Source organism: Eptatretus burgeri, chromosome 10 (assembly GCF_056783735.1).
Source record: "Eptatretus burgeri isolate ZD-2024b chromosome 10, Ebu_testis_v1, whole genome shotgun sequence".
In the NCBI taxonomy this organism is placed as follows: Eukaryota; Metazoa; Chordata; class Myxini; order Myxiniformes; family Myxinidae; genus Eptatretus; species Eptatretus burgeri.
In genome coordinates this window covers 55,255,679-55,278,058 of record NC_140970.1, presented here as the reverse complement: position 1 = coordinate 55,278,058, position 22,380 = coordinate 55,255,679, and the positions used below count along the sequence as shown (strand labels likewise).

At 43.4% G+C, this 22,380-nt stretch overlaps 1 protein-coding gene and 1 pseudogene across 3 annotated transcripts in view; both read right to left on the bottom strand.

Annotated features, from left to right (window-relative positions):
* The window catches only part of PRDM5 (PR/SET domain 5), a 139,694-nt gene extending 132,037 nt beyond the window's left edge, over positions 1-7,657 (bottom strand). Inside the window, exons 1-2 of one of the 2 annotated variants that reach the window (XM_085898453.1) lie at positions 7,465-7,657; positions 1,379-1,462 (exon numbers count right to left, since the gene is read on the bottom strand). In XM_085898453.1, coding sequence (XP_085754579.1) covers positions 1,379-1,462; positions 7,465-7,548 — 168 coding nt within the window. In that variant the 5' untranslated portion in view covers positions 7,549-7,657. Of the gene's footprint in view, positions 1-1,378; positions 1,463-7,455 lie in introns of both variants that reach the window. The other variant, XM_085898452.1, reaches the window with a different exon arrangement.
* Positions 7,658-11,964: 4,307 nt separating this feature from the next.
* Positions 11,965-19,080, bottom strand: LOC147018609 (uncharacterized; annotated as a pseudogene). Its single transcript, XR_015062838.1, has 8 exons — positions 19,004-19,080; positions 14,815-15,411; positions 14,245-14,276; positions 13,233-13,404; positions 12,971-13,124; positions 12,594-12,870; positions 12,386-12,467; positions 11,965-12,226 (listed from the first exon to the last, which is right to left on the bottom strand). The product of XR_015062838.1 is annotated as an uncharacterized LOC147018609 (transcript).
* Positions 19,081-22,380: the final 3,300 nt, after the last annotated feature.

Genomic DNA, 22,380 nt, shown 5'->3' with positions numbered 1-22,380 from the left:
GATTCTTTTTGGGACAAAAATAACGAGTCCTCTTTTTTGGGCCTTTTTGGCGGAAATATCACGGAGTCCTCTTTTTTGGGCCTTTTTGTCGGAAATATCACGGAGTCCTCTTTTTTTGGCCTTTTTGTCGAAAATATCACGGAGTCCTCTTTTTTGGGCCTTTTTGGCAAAAAAAATAGCATGGAGTCCTCTTTTTTGGGCCTTTTTGACAAATATCACGGAGTCCTCTTTTTGGAGAAAATATCACGAAATCCTCTTTTTGGGACAAAAATAACGAGTCCTCTTTTTTGGGCCTTTTTGGCGGAAATATCACGGAGTCCTCTTTTTTGGGCCTTTTTGGCAAAAAAATATCATGGAGCCCTCTTTTTTGGGCCTTTTTGACAGAAATATCACGGAGTCCACTTTTTGGGGGGCCTTTTTGGAGAAAATATCACTAAATCCTCTTTTTGGGACAAAAATAACGAGTCCTCTTTTTTGTCGGAAATATCACGGAGTCCTCTTTTTTGGGCCTTTTTGTCGGAAATATCACGGAGTCCTCTTTTTTTGTCCTTTTTGTCGAAAATATCACGGAGTCCTCTTTTTTGGGCCTTTTTGTCAAAAAAAATAGCATGGAGTCCTCTTTTTTGGGCCTTTTTGACAGAAATATCATGGAGTCCTCTTTTTGGGGGGCCTTTTTTGGAGAAAATATCACGAAATCCTCTTTTTGGGACAAAAATAACGAGTCCTCTTTTTTGGGCCTTTTTGGCGGAAATATCACGGAGTCCTCTTTTTTGGGCAGAAATATCACGGAGTCCACTTTTTGGGGGGCCTTTTTTGGAGCAAATATCACGAAATCCTCTTTTTGGGGCAAAAATAACAGAGACCTCTTTTTTGCGCTTTTTTGGCGGAAATATCACGGAGTCCTCTTTTTTGGGCATTTTGGAAAAAAAATATCATGGAGTCCTCTTTTGGCGGAAATATCACGGAGTCCTCTTTTTGGGCCTTTTTGGCCTCAATATTTTTTGTGCTCAGGACCCCCAAAAATCTTAATCTACCACTGTTTAAAGGGGGTGTTTTAATTGACCCAAACACCCAATTTTCACTCTTGCACTTCCTTGGAGTTTTCTGCGTATGCATGCAAAGTTTCAGGCTGCTAGGTTTTGTGGTTTTGGAGTTATGGAGGAGACACACACTGACATTTATTAGTATTGATACAAAGTCAAGGCTCCTGGAAGAGGTAGAACACAGAAAAGATTAGGATGCAACATAACAAAACGAAGAGTAGAAAGAAGGGGGGGGGCACCAACAGCAGGGTTGAGGGACAAAATAGAGTATATACATATACATAAGTATATAAACTAATGTTGCATGAGAAGTGAAGTAACATGTCTGCATTTACCTCCCACATGAGTTGCGGGTCTTTACAAGGGTCCACTTCACTGGGTAATTTCTTCTCGCCTGCAAATGGGCCAAACTTCTCACCCTTAAAACAAAAGCAAATAAATGATAAAAGCTAAACAGTAAATTGGGATCGAATTTTGACACTAATAATCTATACAATATACATTCAACAAACATATTGGAATCCTCACCCTGGACGCAATCTATGATTGGGAGAGAAGGAAGCATAAATGGCAAAACAAGAACAAGCGAAAGGAAGACGTGAGATAAATAAACTAAAGCAACTTTTAAAAAGTAATGGAAATAAAAAAGATAAACTATGTAATTATATAAATAATAAGACCCAATGTAAAACTGCATTCGTTTTATATCTCCTCCCAAACCACTGATTGCACAAAATTGAAAATGGTACCATATTAACCGCAAAGCATTTACATGATTCACATTGATAAATGCCGAGCAAAGCAAATGTGAACGACGTTTTGGCTGGCTTGGGGACGAGTCGAAAGATGCTGCCGATGGGTTGTGTGAGGCTCAGAGCACTGTTATTGGTTCCTGACAAGTGACTTCAATACACCTCACTGTACCTGTATCCCTGTTGTTTGAATTTCAAATTAAAACCAGAAAGAACAATCAGAGATTTCTCACCATCACCAGGGTCCAGGACTTGTTTTGTGTGCTGGTATGCAGGTGATGCATTGACATAGCTTGATGTTAATACAGTTCGGACAAACAGACCTTTTTATTTTATTATACGGTGCAGTATCGGTTCATGTTCCAAATGTACGTATTTTGTCGACGTACTCATGTTCAAAATTAGTATGTACTTTAGTGACGTATGCACGTTCTAATAGTACATACTACACAGAAAAAAAACACATTTCTAATAGCACGTACTTTATAGAGTATAGACGATTCACGTTACAATCATATTTATTACATATTTGTAGGCACATTCCGTACTTTCCAGACGTATGCATGTTCTAATAGTACGTACTTAATAAATGCACTCACCTTGTTAATAGACATACTCACGTTCTAATTGTGAATACTTCACAGACTAACTTCCAATCAGATTGTACATATTTTAGAGATGTACTAGGTTAGTTAGCTTTCGTGTGTACACTGTGGCTGCTTCACTGCATCATTTTCTGGGAGCACAGCTGTGCAGCTGATGCAGTGCCCTCTGTTTCAAAGAAGCTGGTACTCATTTTGCCAACCTCAGAAGGATGACAGGCTGAGTCAACCAACCTGGTTTTAATTAAATTATATGATGGGGATTGAACTCAAGACCCTGAGATCTCAGACCAGCCAACCAAAACATGAAGCCAACATCAGGCTTGGTAATCAATTAAAAACTAGAAGGGCACTCGATAGCGCGCATACCTCTGCCACGTAACACCTGATCCATGAGAACATATCGGTCCCAATACATTTTTGAAATATCATGCTATACAGTACTATATCGTTTTTGGCCCAAATCTCGCAATGTTGAAGAATCACTTTAAAAATTAAATAATTCTCGTATCTAGAACCAGATTTGGATCTTCACCAAAATCGAATCAATTCGTCCTTGCCACACCCAACTGGTCCATCAAGTTTCGTCTGAATCTGTCCACATTTTTAGAGATATCGTGCTATATTTCATTTTAGCCCGATCTGAGGGAAGGTAGAAGTTGGGATTTGAGAAAGACGAGAAAGACTTCAGGAAAACTCACAGAATACGCTTTGTCAACAGTTAGATGCATTATAACCTAATGTGATTTGAAACTTTATCAATAAACTGAATATCGTATAAAAGTGTCCACTTTCTGGAAAGAAGGTGCCCCACCACAGAAAAATATTGCATCATTCCCAGGTCTGAGACTCCACCATTGAGGAGTCAAAATAATTGTCCCCTCGAGTGGAATGTAAAAACTAAACTCAGAAGGATCACAAAGTCACATTTCCAACCTCGCCTCAAAAGCCAGTCGCCGACTGGGAATCCTCCGTCGTGCAAAGTCCTTCCTCCGCCCTCTTGAGCTCCTGACCACTTACAAAGCTTTTGTCCGTAGCCTGATGGAGTACTGCTCTCCCCTCTGGGCTGGTGCTCCTGCATCCCACCTTTCTCGGCTTCACGGTCGAAACCAGGGCATTTAGGATCATCGGCATCTCCTGCAATGAAGCTGAGTCTTTGGGCCTCTCACTCAATCACCACAGGTTGGTGGGTGGTCTTTCTGTCTTCTACCGACTCCTCTCCAGCCTTGCCCCCCCCTGCTCTCTCTGCGATTTGTCCCCACCACATTTCCACAGGGCGCTCAAGGTCCGCCAACAACCCCCTTCTGGTAAAACTACCAAAATCACGAATCACTGCTCACCTTCACTCTTTCATTCCTCTTTTTTCCCGCCTTTGGAATAAACTCCCTCACTCTATTCTTTCCCATTCTTCCCTCCAGGCTTTCAAAACAGCTGTTCACCACCACCTCTTATCTTCCCCCATCCAAATCCTCGATCTTTTCTACTCCCGATAATCCACCCAAGCTCACTTCCTTCAATTCCCCTGCTTTCCTTCCTGAAAGTCCCTGTAATGTCCATCTTCTCTTCCCCATGTTCCCCGGCCCATCCCCATCCCTCTCCCTTCCACAGTTCACCTAATGCGTCTGTTCCCCACTGTTTTGTCCCTTCCACTCCCGCCCCTCTTGTCTCATGCCCCCTTGCTGTGCGTTGTGTGTTAGCTCTCATACGAGCCTTGACAAGGTATACAAATTTTTTTTTTAAAAACACAGGGTGTCCACAAATTGCTGTTCCAACTTCAAACCGTAATTAAAAAACAATTCAACAGGATACAATGATGTGGTTTACTGCATGTGAAAGAACATTTCTCAACGTTTTATTTACTTTTTTTGTTTTTTATTACCAGGTGTCGCTCATGACGTCACATTTACTACATATGTGTCCTCATAAGAAAAATCGCAGTGTGTTTCCTGCGAAGAAAAAAAACAAAAAGTAAATAAAACCTTTGAGAAACTTTGAGATCAAATCTTTAAGGAGATCAAATCAGCTGCACAGGTTGAACAAAACTTCAAGATGGAAGGCAGGAAGGCAGCAATCATCAAGAAAAATGATTCCTGAGTGGCACAAGAGGTTCATGGAGACTGGCACAATCACAAGTGATGTTGTTCGAGCGAAATCCCAAGAAGTCCATTCATAATCGGATGATGATCTTGACAAATATCAATAACAAGAAAAAGACAGTGCAGAACACAAGACTTGCAAAATCAACTCCTTCTCCAAAGGTTGCTATGGATACATCAAATTGTCCATTTCATCTATCTATAATTCCAGCAATCTGTGTGTGTGTGTCTGTGTCTGTGTCTGTGTCTGTGTCTGTGTCTGTGTCTGTGTCTGTGTCTGTGTCTGTGTCTGTGTCTGTGTCTGTGTCTGTGTCTGTGTGTGTGTGTGTGTGTGTGTGTGTGTGTGTGTGTCTGTGTGTCTGTGTGTGTGTGTGTGTGTGTGTGTGTGTGTGTGAGTGAGACCGCCGTTTCTCGACAACCGCTGGTCCGATCTAATTGAAACTTGCCAGGTATATTGTTGGGAACCCGAGGATGTGCCTTTTCAAGGTTTGATATTAATCGGACAAGTGCTTCCCAAGTTATGGCCATTTATTTACCAACCAATGATAGACACGTTGTTGCGTGGGCGTAGCCGATGGGAAAGGGAAGCTCAGCCGCGTTCGCCATTATGGGTTACAACGTACGGACTTCCGGATCCATTACGGGTTACAACGTACGGACTTCCGGATAATGACTTCGTGTATTCTAATAATTTCTCGATTTCTTATGCGCATTTATAGATAAACACAATGCCCCAAGTTATGATCGTTTTCATATGAGACGGTGCATAAATTTCAGTAACATCAGAGTGCTGGTATGCTCCGAACCAGGAAGTAATTTTTTTCTCAAAACCTAAATTGCGAGTCATCGTAACTGTGATATGAGAACTTCCGCGCCACCCACGTACGGGCACGCGAGAGCGAAGAAACGGCCTGTGTGGTTGTCGTTTCTGGCACTCGGTTTGAGTTTTTTTGCGGGGGGGGGGAGGGTTTGCACGTACGACCACGCATCTACGGGCATGCACAAGTTAAGATAAAAATTTACAATCTTAAATCAAAGCTCAGGCCAATCGGATGAAAATTGATTATTTTTCAGATTGAAATTAATAATTTCAGAAGTTTAACCTTGAGTTGTACTTTGACCTTTTGACCTCAAAAAAGAGTTGCTTCCCCAATTCAGTTATTCAATATGCAAATCTCTGTTCAAATTTCAAGTCAATCGGATGAAAAATGACGATTTTAGAAATCTGACCTCAAGATGACCGTTTGACTTCAAAATCAAAAGGCTTCTCAGTTGCGATAACCTCTACAACCTCGTAAAGTTTCATGACGATCGGTTTAGAATTGCGACCTGTAGGCGATTAACAGACAGACAGATAGCATAACAAGCCGGTAGGCAACATGGGTGGTCACTATATAATTGCATACTAGTCATACAGTTTTTGACGGATTGGGCTGAAAATTTTGGACAAAGAGGTTGATTATAGTGCGCATAAAAGCGCTGAAGCCGAATTTTGATTTTCGGGGGGAAAATATTTTTCGGATTTTTTCAAAAAATTTAAAGTCCCGTTGCTTGGCAACGGTGGCGTCCATAGCAACGTTGCTCAAAAGCATACAACTAGATCCTGGTATGAACCTACCAGTCAAGTTTCATCAAAATCGGTTGACTCCTTTGGCCTCCAGAGCTGTCCATTACATACAAACAGAGACATCCAGAGAGACGGAAAACCTGAGAATAGTGGTAGTCTCGCGACCACCCAACAAGAAGATGACGTCGTGCAGAGCAAGATACTTGCAAAACCCATAAAACAAATTTGACCTCAAAAATAATTGGTGGTTCAATTCAATGACCAAATACGCAACTCCTCTTCAAATTTCAAGTCAATGGGATGAAAATTGATAATTTTAGAAACACCACCTTAGTTGTTGACCTTTGAACTATGTTGACCTTTTGGTCCACGTTGACCTCAAAAACAATTGGCTGGTTTAATTCATTAACCTGAGATATAAATCCTCTTCAAATTTCAAGTCAATGGCATGAAAATTGATAATTTTAGAAATACCACCTTAGCTGTTGACCTTTGAACTATGTTGACCTTTTGGTCCATTTAACCTCAAAAACAATAGGCTTCTTCCTCATGCCAAACTCTACCAAACTGGTGAAGTTTCGTCAAGATCGATTTAAAATTGTGACCTGTAGGTCTATTGGATCTATCCGTCTGTCTGTCTGTTTGTCTATCTATCACCTACAGTGTAAGTGATAGACAGACAGACAGACAGAATAACAAAATCGACTAACCGATATACATGAAAAATCATCGATTTTGTAAGTAATAAAACTTTGAGAAGTGTTCTTTCACATCAGCAGGAGAAAATATTCTCGCCATGACAAGGACATTGCCAGATCCGAGAAGTCTCCCTGGATTACAGGTGTGTCCACATCGAATCGTTTCCTCCTTTACTCCACGCAGACACCTTGTTCATAAGAAGAAGAAGAAGAAGAAGAAGAAGAAGAAAAAGCAAAAACATGAAGGGACTCCCAAACTCGGCTTCGATTCCAGCACTTGTGGTGGAGTCTGCGGGCCTATGGGGAAGGGCATGGTGATGTTGCATGGTGGGCGTGATGATGGGAGGTGGCCGTGGGGGTCGGCGAGGGATATGAGGTGTGCACACCGTCTGGGGCGTCGTAGTAATACTGGAGTCGGCCGGCTCGTGAGTGGACCGCGTACGGAATAAAGGGGAGCCGCGGGCACAGTACGCCCGCGCTCGCACTCGTGCAACACAGCCCGGCTCGACTGTCCCTCCGCTTCGTGTCTGCCTGCTAAGCATCTCCCAATCCAGTACAGTACAGCACTGACAAACATACGGACGTCCCGAGGGGGCGGAGCTAAAGGTGTGCGTGATGACGCAATCGAAGTACAGCGTGGCAGGTTTCGCGTGGACGAGTCTTGACTGCAGTAGGACATGGAAAGTGCGGACTTTACCTTGCATACCTGACGTGCGGTGAACAAGCCAATCCCTTGTCGCACGGCGGACGGCTTCAAAGTAAACCTGTCCGGAATGTACATCCCCAACATCGCGGTGACGATGTTAAAACGTGGAATCTTACAAACACATAAGAAACATTTTCACGAGAACAGTTTGCAAAGAAAAAAAAAAAAAGAATGGAGAACCGTTACACCGTCACTCGTTTCTCTGATTGGATAAGTTTCTCTCTCTCCGTGTGCTTGATTGGTCAAACGTTCGGCTGCGGGTATGATTGGATAGACGGTTTCCTGACTGCGATCCCATTGGTCAAAAGTTTCCTTCTCTCTCGTGCTCGCCTGCGTGCGCTCCGATTGGTCAGAAGTTTTTCCCTCGAACGTTTTCGTCATTGTCTTTGCTCGGAGTCTTACTCTCGTTGTTGTTCTTCATCTTCTTCTTGCGGACTTTTTTGTTTCACAGCCTCCAGTTTTCATCGAAACTTCCCGAAACTTGGCATGTATATGTAAAAATTCCCTGCGCAGACAGTAACCATCTCCGATTTTGAAAATTCCTCCGAGAAAAAAAAAGTTATGACGTCAAAATATCTCCCCTAATGGAAATCCGCCTAAAAAATTATCTCCGAAACGAGGCAAGCTTTTGAATTTTGTTTCTGGGAATCGAACAGGGAATTAGCAGAGATGAATTACCGCACATAGGATACATCACTATGACGTCATATCAATTTTTATGACGTCATTCCTATTTTTTGACAGTTTTTGTTTCACAACCCAGAGTTTTCATCGGATCTTCGTGAAACTTGCCATGTATATGCAGAAAGCCCACGCGCAGGCAGTAACCATCTCCGATTTTGGAAATTCTTCCTCGAAAAAAATAACGTTATGACGTCATAATATCGCCGCTAATGGAAATCGCCTATACCATTATCTCCGAAACTTGGCAAGCTGTTTGAATTTTGTTTGCGGGAATCAAGCCGGGCATTAACACAGATAATTTATCGCAAACCTGATACATCACAATGACGTCATGTTCGTTTTATGACGTCATCATTAAGGACGAGGAACTTAGCTCATTCGAGCTTGTTTTAATGAAACAAGCTAATTATTGCTAATTGGGATGAATGAAAAAACTGGATGATCGATGAGAACGGAACTTGATGAGGCGCTCGTTGATGAGTCTCCCGTTTGCACATCACGAAAGAAGTCTAATTATGAATTTTTTAAAAATTCTTTTCAAACCAACGGACGTGAAAATGACTTGGTCGACATGAGCCATCTATCTATTACGTACTTATGGAGGAGGTTTGGGTGTAACTGGTACACAATGGGGAGTGGGGGCAAATTACATTGATCTTGTTAATTACCTGAAGGAAATGCTTCCTTTATAAGGTTCAAACAAGGAATGCCCTTGACTCGTCCACGGAGGACTTTGGTAAAGACTTACTGAACAGTTAACACTGAACGTTGACCACATACATGGCAAGTTGGAGGTGACGAGGTATATATAGGTATATATTGAAAGCAGGTATATATATATATATATATATATATATATATATATATATATATATATATATATATGTATATATATATATATATATATATATATATATATATATATATATATATATATATATATATATATATCTTCTTCTTTCGGCTCGCTCCCATGAGGGGTCGCCACAGCGGATCAACCGTCTCCATTTCGATATATATATATATATATATATATATATATATATATATATATATATATATATATATATATATATATATATATATATATATATATATATATATATATATATATATATATATATATATATATATATATATATATATATATATATATATATATATATATATATATATATATATATATATATATATATATATATGTATATATATATATATATATAGGGTTGCAGATTCGCGCCCGCCAGCGTGCGGACGGCCACGTAACTCGAATCGCGGCACGTCGCCCACCGGACGGACAATCCAGTCGTGACCCTCTCGGACTAACGCCGGGAACTAGTCACGGGTGGACCTTTCGGTCTCACCACGATCGTGCCAATCGGCCCCCGCGTGGGATAGGGTTGCTCGCCAAATTCGACCTACCTAAGTACCCACACGGAGGGTAGACCGGGCGATCGCACCTCGCCGCAGGTCGACTTCGGACACGGGCCACTTTAAGCGACCCATTCCGTACTATCGGGATAACCGAGCGGTGTTATTCGTCGGCCTCGACGGTTCGATTAATTATCGGGCGTTTTAGCCCACGACCAACCCCTTACGTGAAGCAAGATGGAGATTCAATGAAAGAAAAGACGAAGCGAAGCGGGAAAACAGTTCAACATAACTCACATTTATTTCGCGATGAACGGGAAGCACACATATACAATTACACCAAAAGCACATGTAAAAGGAGAAGAAACACAATGTTACACAAAAAGCAAATATAAAAGAGAAACACAATGCAGAGCTATCCGACTACCGAGCACACGGCAACACTTATACAATTTTACTTCACAGACGGCGCCGACAACACGTATACCCAAAGCAAAAGAAAAGAACCACCCTCCAGGATGAGGGGGGTAGACGGGCCTGGGGCCGAGACCGTGTCGGGCCTACCCGTCTGATGATGAGACGCAAAGCGGCGGTGGCGCCCCAACTCCGCGGGCCTCGCGGACAGTGTCTGGTAGGGGGTGGGAAAGGGGCCCCCTTGTCGCACTATCTCAGCGCGGGGGGAAACAGGAGGGGGTTGTTGATGCTCGGGGGATGGCGGATATCACCCTGTCTCGGGTCCTGCGACGAGCGTCTCCTCCTTGACCTCGATCGCGTTGCTGGCCTCTCCCTCTGCAGCTCCCGGCACCGACGCGAGCACCCCCTCGTCCGCCTTCGCCGCCGCCACCTCTCCACAGCTCCGTCTAATCGCCCTCTCCGTCTCCTCTCTTGGCTCGTCCCAACTCTTCACTCTTGACTTCTCCCCTCCGAACTCTGACTCTTCTTCCCAGCTCCACCGACAACTCGTTCCAATGCACCACTCTCAACTTTCTTTTTCTGACGAACGCAGCCGTTTTATATAAGCCCCGTGGCTTCGCTCCTTCACCTTTGACCCTCTGCCTCCGACCCTTCACCTCTCTAACTGGCTCCCCATTGGACCGAGGAAAAGTGGGCGTGAATGCTTTTTGATCCATGAATTTGCATATAGCGTCCTCACTCCAACGCCCTGGAGGCGGGGCCAAATCGCCCCAGCTCGCCGATAGGACGGAACAGAAGTGGGCGTGAGTCGTTTTTGATCCGTTTTTCTTCGGAAAGTCTGTGATGTCTCTGAACACGCTGCTCGGTGCGCGCCCCGCACGAGTCCAGCATCGGCGCCCACAAGTGGCGCGAGAATGGTGGGGATGCGATGGTGGCGAGTTGTGACGGTAAAGGTCGTGGCTGTTGTTGTGAAGCGGCGTTGTGGTTGGTGGTTGTTGTTGTGAAGCGGCGTTGTGGTTGGTGGTTGTTGTGAAGCGGCATTGTGGTTGGTGGTTGTTGTTGCGAAGCGGCGTTGTGGTTGGTGGTTGTTGTGAAGTGGCGTTGTGGTTGGTGGTTGTTGTGTGATGGCTGTTGAGACGTGGTTGGTGGTGGTAGTAATGGCGGCTGGTCCAAAATAAAGATAGTAAAAGAAAAACGGCTATCCTGAAGAGTCGCAGCCCGCATGAATGACATTTATTCCCTCGAAACAACGGGTTTGGGCCTAACTACACATATACTTACAGAGATATCTCACCTAAGGGACCTGAATGGTGGTTTGTGAATTTCGTCAACCACAACAATATATATATATATATATATATACATATATATATATATATATATATATATATATATATATATATATATATATATATATATATATATATATATATATATATCTTCTTCTTCTTTCAGCTGCTCCCGTTAGGTGTCGCCACAGTGGATCATCCGTATGATCCGCATAGTGATTTGGCTCATGTTTTATGCCGGATGCCCTTCCTGACGCAACCCTGGTCGCCTCTTACGACACAGGGATATGGTACACCTATTTTAACCGGGGTATACACCAGCCCAGTATACTGGTACTCATTTCACCGACGTCGGAAGGATGACAGGCTGAGTCAACCCCCTGGTGTATTAATTCAGTGGCCCAACGGGGCTTGAACTCAGGACCTTTTGGATCCCAAGCCGCTGCCCTAACCACTGCACCAACACCAGGCTACATATATATATATATATATATATATATATATATATATATATATATATACATATACATATACATATACATATACATATACATATACATATACACATACATATATATATATATATATATATATATATACATATACAGTATATTTGTTTTTTTGAACCAAAAGTGGTAAAAACGCTATTCAAGACACAAAATAAACCATAAAACCAAGATAGTCGTTTATTGATGAGGTGGTCTTGCAGCTGTTCAGAACTCATCTCAAATGTTTACTTACCATTATAGGCCGTCGCAGTTCTTATGAAAAGGCCTTTAAAACACTTTTCGTTCCAAGGAAGGGGTGCGAGGTGAACGTTGAGCTGCTTGTAGACACGTGTATGGTGGACATTAGGACAAAAGTTCTCCACGAGATTTTAGCCAAATAAGGCACAGTGAGCTGTCGAAGTTGGTCGCCAGGGTGTGAAAAGTGGCATTTTGGTGTTTTTTTCAAATTTTGCCGATCGTATATCTCAGCGAATATACATCTCCCAAGCCTCAACTCTACGGGGGCGTCAGACACAACAACATAGCTCACGAATCAGAAGTATCGACCATGTAAACACTTTTTTGTCAAGATAATGAAAACTGCAACAAGGTGCATCATTCAGGAAAAAAAGCGATTTTTGAGGAATTCTCTCATTTTTAAGAGCCTGTATCTACCTCCAATACCGACCGAGATGTCTGAAATGACTGAAGACCACAGAACGTACCACTATCTTCCACTTTAGGAAATATCGTGGTCCTGGGGTGGCCAATGTGGAAAATATAAACAATGCAAATCGTTACTTTAGCCCGAGCGCGATCAAATCTTTTTATTATCACTAATTATCTCGATATTGACAAGGCTTCATCTTCCACATCAACTGACCTCGAGATTTGAAACTGCATTGCTCTGATGGGTTGGTCGGCTGGATGAAGGACCTGCAGATGAAGGACTTGCATCAGTGCCAATGTCACAGTCACTCACTTCAGCAGCACTTGTCTCAGATTCACTACTGTCTGATGATCCTGATGCACACTGACTGGCCACTGCTTTTGCTGTAAAAGTGTCTGTAAACACCAGCAATGATATATCCCATCGTGGTGGTTGATGAAAAATCAGTTGTGGGAATGTCTGCATCAGTAGGGATTTCATGTGATCATTCCTGGAAAGGATAAAATATAAATTCACATCATGACTTACAACTTTACACTTTGCAGTAAAATGGCAGCATGAGCAAGCATACAGACTCAAACTTCACTCACCTCATATTTGACAATATGACACCATGATGTTTTTTTCACCATTTTTGTGAATGTATCCACAAGTTTTGTCAGTCTGAATACTTCTCCATTGTTGATGATTCTTGTCCGTATCACATCTTGGCACAACATTCTGTAAGCTTCTTCATATAAGGTGCTGTGAGAAAAGTAAAAGTGATTCATCTGTCATTTTGAATAAATAAGGTCCCACAGGAAGAAATGAGAAGGAATTATTTCACACAACTGATGTGATATGGAGTTATACCTTTCACTTGGAGATGTACCGACTGCTGGCCCTCTGTCCTTGCTGAGAAATCTTGTGTATTGTACAAAACATAATTTATGGTAACTGACTTCTGCAGCAACACAATCAGATCTCCTAGTGTGGACCAATACACTTTCATCTTTTTTCAGCTTGGGAGCTTCAATCAGACGTCCTGAAATATAATTTGAGGACTTAAGATGTGGGAAGGATATTAACTAGCCGAAACCCCGTCACAGACGGATTCCGTTCCATCAGCCCAATATGACAACCAGTGGCGTCTCTTCTAAGAGCCGGATCCCAGTCCATATACTCCATGGCCTCACCTAATGAGGCCTACAAAACGTCATTGAACACGACATTTTTGGTGTACACTACTCCTTGTGAAGAAGTCCCTTGATTTGTGCACGTGTCTACTTTGACGTACAAACACCGTGTCAAAACTTCTCAGGTCACAGTACTGAGAAAAACGTGACGCGACCGCTCGGAGGAGCACAAAATTGGTCCTTCAATATTAATATATAAAAGATACAATGTTTCTTGTTACATTTTTTGTGTCAAATTCACATTCTGGGGTAGTCAGCATGTGCAGAAGAGGGTTTTACATTGCAGACGCTATTTTTGAGGAGTGGAATTACACCTCTCAGTGGTGATGGTCTGTCGACGACAGACGTAATTGACGTCGGCGAATGACCGATAATGTCACGACGTCCTTACGCCTCTCAGCGGTGACATCACACGTAGCCATGTAAACGAATGTAAAACGAAAAGTGTTTATTCTGCTTCAGAGTTGAAGTTTGACTATTGGCACTATGTGCGATGCACTCTTACAGGTACGAAGTTTCTTTCAGTCCAGGTCACAGTACCGAGAAAAACGTGACGCGACCGTTAGGAGGAGCACAAAATTGGTCCTTCAGTATTAATATATAGATTATTCTTAAACAAAGCCAGAATGGCAAATCAAAATGATCAAATTTGATTCAGCTCATAACAAATAGCTAGTATAGGTACGTACCTGCTGTGAGCGTTTCAGCTTTAACTAGAGGGGGGGGGGCACTCGGTAGAGTGCAAAACCTCCGCCGCCAATACTGCTGGGTCACTTAAGTGAACCTGATATCCTATTCATTGTAGGTCAAAACGGATCAGACTCTACTGAACCACGATTGAATAAACTAAACTAGATCGACGCGCATGTAGAAATGCCAAAAAAATAAAATCGAAATTTTTTTGAAAAAAAAAGTTGCAAAATTTGTTTTTTTTTTCTCTAACAAATTTTTTTTGGGGTTGGAAATCACTTAAAACATGTAGAAATGCAAAAAAAAAAATTCAAATATTTTTCAAATAAAATCGAAATTTTTTTGAAAAAAGTTGCTAAATTTTCTAAGTTTTTTACTTTTTTTGGACCAAGTCCAAAATCTAATGGCATGATCCTTGGACCATACCTAATCCCCCCACCAAGTTTCATCGAAATCCGTCCAGGAGTTTTTTTTTTCCCGTAATACTGTTCACAAACAAACAAACAAACAGACAAGGGGTGAAAACAGTCACCTCCATCCATCTTCGATGGCGGAGGTTAACAAGTTTATCACGCTTTGGCCCGTGGACTCGGTTAAGATAACGTGACTTTCTTGCAAATACATGGGAGGATATGGCCTTGTGAAGAGATTGGCAATGCCGATGTTGATCGCAGACTCTTCTTTGGTGATGACAGCACACCAGGCTTTTGAACACAAGCATCTCCTGCAGATACTTCAGTCGCTTCCTCAAAAGCGTGCAAGCATCGTTTCTTACTCGCAAGCCGTCTCTTTTTATCGATGAACTGTCCGTAGCACGTCGGATGGTAACCAGCACTCTGTGGAATATTGGTGAAGCCAATGCCAGCATGGCTGTGATAATGCGACCGGGCGATGCCACCCCTTTCCCCGGGTAAATGTAGCCATTCTCCCAAGCACTCGCGATATTTACCCCATCTAACCTCAGTAAATGGACATACATTCTGTTATTGTACCGATGACAGATGCAAAACACACTATGAAGGCGACTTCTCCTGGGATTGTGCTCGGGACATCACTAAATTAAGGCCGAAGTGGAAGCTCCGCCATGACAGTACAAGTAGTACCCGTGTTTACAAAAATACGGCTGCTGATTGGTTGCAGCTGATATTGCTACGCCAGCTGGCCAACTTCTCGGCCAACGTACGCAGTTAATCGCCGATTACACTTTGAAAAATAGTGTGTGTAACTTGTAATTAATGCTCAGACTTGGGCGTTGTTCACATGGAGAACTTTTTACACGTTACAGCAAATATCATTTAGACCATATTGTGGGTGAAAATAAGTCGCACCCTTTTCACGGAACGATGGGGGCGGACAGCCCAGGGCCTATTACAGTCTAAGTGTGGACTCATCTCAACGATGGTGGAGCACCAAACGAGCACAGAGATCAATCAAACCGACGTGGCCATGACCTGACGGACGAGTCACTTCATGTGACTGTGCGAGGCATTGTAATCACCGTTGAAATGACACGAGGTGGGTTGACTCGGCCTGTCATCCTTCCAAGGTCGGTCAAATGAATATATCAGCCTCCCAGTAATTTGGGCACCGCGTCAGTGGCACAACCATGCTTCCAGAAAAATGATGCAACCAACAGGCACAGACAGGCTGCATACGAATCAACAACATCAATGATATCTCATGCCACCAATTACCCTTCCAAATTCAAAGGGTAACTAGAGGGGGAGCACTCGGGAGAGTGCAAAACCTCCGCCGCTAATACTGCTGGGTCACTCCAGTGAACCTTATATCTTATTCATTAAATATGTCAACAGTGCTGAGAGTTATAGTTCTTTTCTCCAACTTTTTTTTTTGGGGGGGTGGGGGGTTGGAAATCACTTAAAACATGTAAAAATGCAAAAAAAAAAAAAAAAATCGAAATTTTGTTGAAAAAAAAGTTGCAAAAATTTTTTTTCTCGAACAATTTTTTTTGGGGGGGGTTGGAAATCACTTAAAACATGTAGAAATGCAAAAAAAAAATTCTTTTTTTTGGGGGGAGGGAAATTTTTTTGGGGGGTTGGAAATCACTTAAAACATGTAAAAAAAAATTTTTTCTCAATATTTTTGTGGGGGTTGGAAATCACTTAAAATATGTAGAAATGCAAAAAAAAATTTTTTTCTCTAACATTTTTTTGGGGTGGGGGGGAGGGGTTGGAAATCACTTAAAACATGTAGAAATGCAAAAAAAAAAAAAATTCTCTAACAATTTTTTTGGGGGGGAGGGGAGTTGGAAATCACTAAAAACGTAGAAATGCAAAAAAAAAAGTTTTTTTCTCCAACAATGTTTTTTTTTGGGGGGGGGGACCAAGTCAAAAATTTAATGGCATGTTCCTTGGACCATACCTAACCCCCCCCCCCCCACCAAGTTTCGTCGAAATCCGTTGAGTTTTTCCGTAATACTGTTCACAAACAAACAAACAGAAAGGGGTGAAAACAGTAACCTCCATCCATCTTCGAAGATGGCGGAGGTTAATAACCTCTCTCACCTCTCTCACCTCTCTCACCTCTCTCACCTCTCTCACCTCTCTCACCTCTCTCACCTCTCTCACCTCTCTCACCTCTCTCACCTCTCTCACCTCTCTCACCTCTCTCACCTCTCTCACCTCTCTCACCTCTCTCACCTCTCTCTCACATCTCTCTCTCTCTCTCTCTCTCTCTCTCTCTCTCTCTCTCTCTCTCTCTCTCTCTCTCTCTCTGCTCTCTCTCTCTCTCTCTCTCTCTCTGCTCTCTCTCTCTCCCTCTCAGCTCTCTCTCTCTCTCTCTCAGCTCTCTCTCTCTCAGCTCTCTCTCTCTCTCTCTCAGCTCTCTCTCTCTCTCTCAGCTCTCTCTCTCTCCCTTTTTTGATTATTTTTATTATTACAGTTTGAATTTGGTAATCTGTGGACACCTTGTATGAATGAAAACAATCCGAATCGAATGGAATCCTGCTATTTAAAATACGTTCTCGAAAGTACTGATAAATATCACCAAGAAGTGAAAGAGTGAATTGGAAATCACAGATCAATCGATTCGAGGTGACGGCAGTATGGTCGACGTGATCAGGAGTGAATTGATAGTGCAGTTAGACGAGACATTAGACTACTAGAGTGATGCTACATGGCCAAAAGTATGTGGACGCCTCGACACCTGCGCGTCCAACATGTCATTCCAAAATCATGGGCATCAATATGGAGGTGCCCCCCCCCCCTTTGTTGCTATAACAGCCTCCACTCTTCTGGGAAGGCTTTCCACAAGATGTTGGAACATTGCTGCGGGGATTTGCTTCCATTCGGCCACAAGAGCATTAGTGAGGTCGGGCAGTGATGTTGGGCGATTAGGTTTGGCTCGCAGTCGGTGTTCCAATTCATCCCAAAGGTGTTCGATAGGGTTGAGGTTAGGGCTCTGTGCAGACCAGTCAAGTTCTTCCACACCGATCTCGATAAACCATTTCTGTATTGACCTCGCTTTGTGCATGGGGCATTGTCATGCTGAAACAGGAAAGGGACTTCCCCAAACTGTTACCACAAAGTTGGAAGCACAGAATCGTCTTGAATGTCATTGTATGCTGTCGTGTTAAGATTTCCCTTCACTGGAACTTAGGCGCCGAGCCCGACCCATGAAAAACAGCCCCAGACCATTATTACTCCTCCACTACACTTTATAGTTGGCACTATGCATTCGGGCAAGTAGCGTTCTCCTGGCATCCGCCAAACCCAGATTAGTCCATCGGACTGCCAGATGGTGAAGCGTGATTCATCACTCCAGAGAAGGCGTTTCCACTGCTCCAGAGTCCAATGGCGGTGAGCTTTACACCACTCCAGCCGACGCTTGGCATTGTGCATGGTGATCTTTGGCTTGTGTGCGGCTGCTCGGCCATGGAAACCCATTTCATGAAGCTCTTGCCGAACAGTACTTGTACTGATGTTGCTTCCAGAGTGGTGAGCGTTGCAACCGATGACAGACAATTTTCCATGCTACATGCTTCAGCACTCGGCGGTCCCATTCTGTGAGCTTGTGTGGCCCACCACTTTGTGGCTGAACTGTTGTTGCTCCGAGATGTTTCCACTTCACAATAACAGCACTTACAGTTGATCGGGGCAGCTCGAGCAAGGCAGAAATTTGATGAACTGACTTGTTGGAAAGGTGGCATCCTATGAAGGTGCCACGTTGACAGTCACCGAGTTCTTCAGTGCGGCCCGTTGTCCGACCAATGTTTGTCGATGGAGACTGCATGGCTGTGTGCTTGATTTTATACACCTATCAGCAATGGGTGTGGCTGAAATAGCTGAATCCACTCATTCGAAGGGGTGTCCACATACTTTTGGCCATGTAGTGTACACCTTGCATATCGACCCCACGTCTATCAGTCTGTGCGTCAATCCTTGCGAGTGGAATGGAAGTGAAACATTGCGTTTTTTAAATGAATCGAACTTTCCATCAAATACGGGTCTTGACCACACTGAAACGGGTAAACGGGAAAATGGGTCTGCGGGTTTTCACAAACTAACTGTGAAATCTGGGTCACTTGCCGTGTATGAAATGGCCAGGCCGAGTCATTTGCACCTGGTTTAGTATCTGGTGAGGAGGAGGTTACGACCCGCGTATTTGGGTGATTATGTGACTTAAGGGGTGGTTCGGGGTTGATTGGGGGGGGGGGTAGTATCGTGGCCGGCCAAGTGAGGCCACTTTTGGCTCGGCCAATTGAGGCATGCTTTGATGATTGTGTCCATGTGTCCTCACCATTGTGCTAATGACACCACATTAGATGGAACGTACATCCTCATTTTAATGCAGACCGTGTTCGGGCCTCCAATCATCACTAAAACCATTGTCCTTTCCCTATTGTTCTACATCACAGTGTCGTATACAGGTAAACGTAAACACTTCCACATGTATGTGTCATGTAAGTAAATTATAAATGGGTTGCTGCATCTACTCTATATGTAGTTTACATAAGAGTTGAAGAAATGATATGCGGTCATGGATCAGAAAATACGTTTCACATTTGTCTGAAATGAACCATCAGGTGGTTTGATAATTAATACACATGCTCTAGTAATTTCAATTAAAAACAAACTACATCTTAGTCATGTACTCAGTATTAATCTATACAAATAAGTGTGTGTGTGTGTGTGTGTTTGTGTGTGTGTGTGTCGTTGATTGATATGAACATACCAAAGGCGGATTTCAGAATGTGGAATGGAGTCCACCCAGGGTGGGCTCAAAGTATCTACCTTTATTTCAGTAAGGGGTCACGATTCATGGACCAAGCTGTGAAGTTTTCTGTTCTCAACGTTTTGTGTCGAGGGCTCTCTTCAGGATCGTCGCTGAACGCTGAACAGTTTCCAACTGTAGTTCGTTTGTAATAATATTCCCAGGGATGGTGTTTAGCTCACCTGTAAAATAGTTCTGAGGAGCTTATGGGATGGAGCGTCGTCCGTCCGTCCACAAATATTTGCGACTTCTTAGAAACGACACATACCGATTTCAATGAAATTTGACCACAACCTTCATCACCTGTGATGGCATTAAAAAAGGGGTCTGAAGGGGTCTACAAATGGAGTTTACAGGGGGGGGGGTGTTGACACTCTGCTCTGGCACATGCTCCCATACCTGACCTACGTGGGGGTTGCCCCCCCCTAAAGGGGTATTTGCTTTCTTCTCAGAAACAATACACACAATTCCAATGAACCTTCACTACATTCTTCATCACCCATGACATACCAAAGTTTGTTCACAACATTAAAAAAAACTTGGGGTCTAAGGGGTTCTATGGGGGATTGCTCCCCAAAATATGTATTTGCTTTCTTTTCTGAAACCACACACACACACACACACACACACACACACACACACACACACACACACACACACACACACACACACACACACACACACACACACACACACACACACACACACACACACACACACACACACACACACAATTTCGATGAAACTTGACCTCAACCTTTATCACCTGTGATGTACCAAGGTTTGTTCACGGTATTAAAACAAAATATCCATCGGTATTTACTTTCTTCTCCATTATATATTTTGTGGGTCATCCATGCCAACCAGGGGCTCCCTAGTTATCTTATCCAGCCACTACCAGGTGAGTGTCCAATGGGGTATTTCCCCCTATGTTTCCTCTTCTGGTGTTGTTTTCCCTCCTCCTTCGTACGTATGCAGCACATAGCTGCAGGTAACATCAATGGTTGAGGGCATGGCTGTGCCACTGTTGCAATGCTCCTATTACTAGCACACTGGTACTCATTTCACCAACCTTAGAAGAATGACAGGCCGAGTCAACCCCACCTGGTATTAATTCAACAAAAACAGGGCTCAAACTCAGGACCCTAAGATCCTAAGCCAGCCACCATAACCACAAAGCCAACACCAAGCTTGTTGTTTGCCCATTTCTTTTTCTTGAATGAATAGTGCTGCTGCAAATTCCACGATATTGAATTCTTTCAAGGTGGATTATTTTGAAATCATTAGCTCACCTGGAACGTACTTTCGGGGAGCTTATGGGATGGCGCGTTGTCCGTCCGTCCATAAATACTTGCAACTTCTTCTCTGAAACGACACAAACGATTTCGATGAAACTTGATCACAACCTTCATCACCATATACCAAAGTTTCTTCATGGCAATATTAAAAAAAAAATCGGGCCAAGATTTGAGGGTTGCTCCCCAAAATAGGTATTTGCTTTCTTCTCTAAAAATACACAAACGATTTCAATGAAACTTGACCACAGCTTTCATTACCCACGATGTACCAAAGTTTGTTTACGACATTAAAAAAACAATCGGAATGTAAGAGTATATGGTGGTGGGAGGGGGGGTGGTTGCCCCCCAAAATAGGTATTTGCAAAAACATTGGTTCATTGATACATTTTGCTGATTCAGTCCTACTTTGACTTCCTCCTCAGTATCATTATTCTAGCAGATGAGCACCCAGGGGTAATGTCCCTATTCGTTTCTCTGATTGAATGGCTGGTCCACCTCACGAAGATTTTATCCATTTGTTTTCTATGTGATGGAGTTTTGGTTTTGGTCTGTCTGTCTGTCTGTCTCTCTCTCATCTCATCTATTTTGTTGGCCAACTCTTCTTCCAATCGATGCTGCTCTTCAACATGTTCACCCTCCTCCTCTCCCACATTCTGCTGCTCTCTCTTGTCTTTCTGCCCATCATCATCTACCTTTTCCAGTCTTTCCCCTTCATCTGTGCCTGAGTCACCTGGTCCTTGTCTCTGAATCAGTCTTGCCTCTCTTTCATGGGGACACCCTCGTTTTCTCCTTTCGCCACATTCTTTCACTGCCGTCTTTGGACTGGCTCTATGTCGGGGTTTGGCTCTTAGTGTCGTTGGACAACCAAAACTTCCTCTCGTGCCATCTTGGCCAAATCCCTGCCATCCCCTTTTTTCACCTTCAAACGAGGAGGTAGCTCCCCTCCTAATCTCTCTTTCCACTTGCTGCTTGCTCTGGATATTGTGTGTGTGTGTGTGTGTGTGTGTGTGTGTGTGTGTGCGTGTGTGTGTGTGTGTGTGTGTGTGTGTGTGTGTGTGTGTGTGTGTGTGTGTGTGTGCGCGCGCGCGCTCGCTCCTCTATGAGCCTCACATCTTCTTCTTCTTCTTCCTCTTTCGGCTTGCTCCCGTTAGGGGTCGCTACAGCGGACCAACCGTCTCCATTTCGCTCTATCCTCCACATCTTCCATTGACACTCCAACCACCCGCATGTCCGCCCTCACCGCATCCATGAACCTCTTCTTTGGCCTTCCTCTTCTCCTCCTGCCTGGCGGCTCCATCTTCAACATCCTTCTCCCGATATACTCCGTTTCCCTCCGGTGCACATGTCCAAACCATCTCAATCTCGCCTCTCTCACTTTGTCTCCAAACCGTCCTACCTGCGCTGTCCCTCTAATACACTCATTTCTTATCCTATCCATCCTTGTCACTCCCAACGAGAATCGCAGCATCTTTAACTCTGCCACCTCCAGCTCCGCTTCCTGTCTTTTTGTTAGTGCCACCGCCTCCAAACCATACAACATAGCTGGTCTCACTACCGTCTTGTATACTTTCCCCTTCACTCTTGCAGCTACCCTTCTGTCACAAA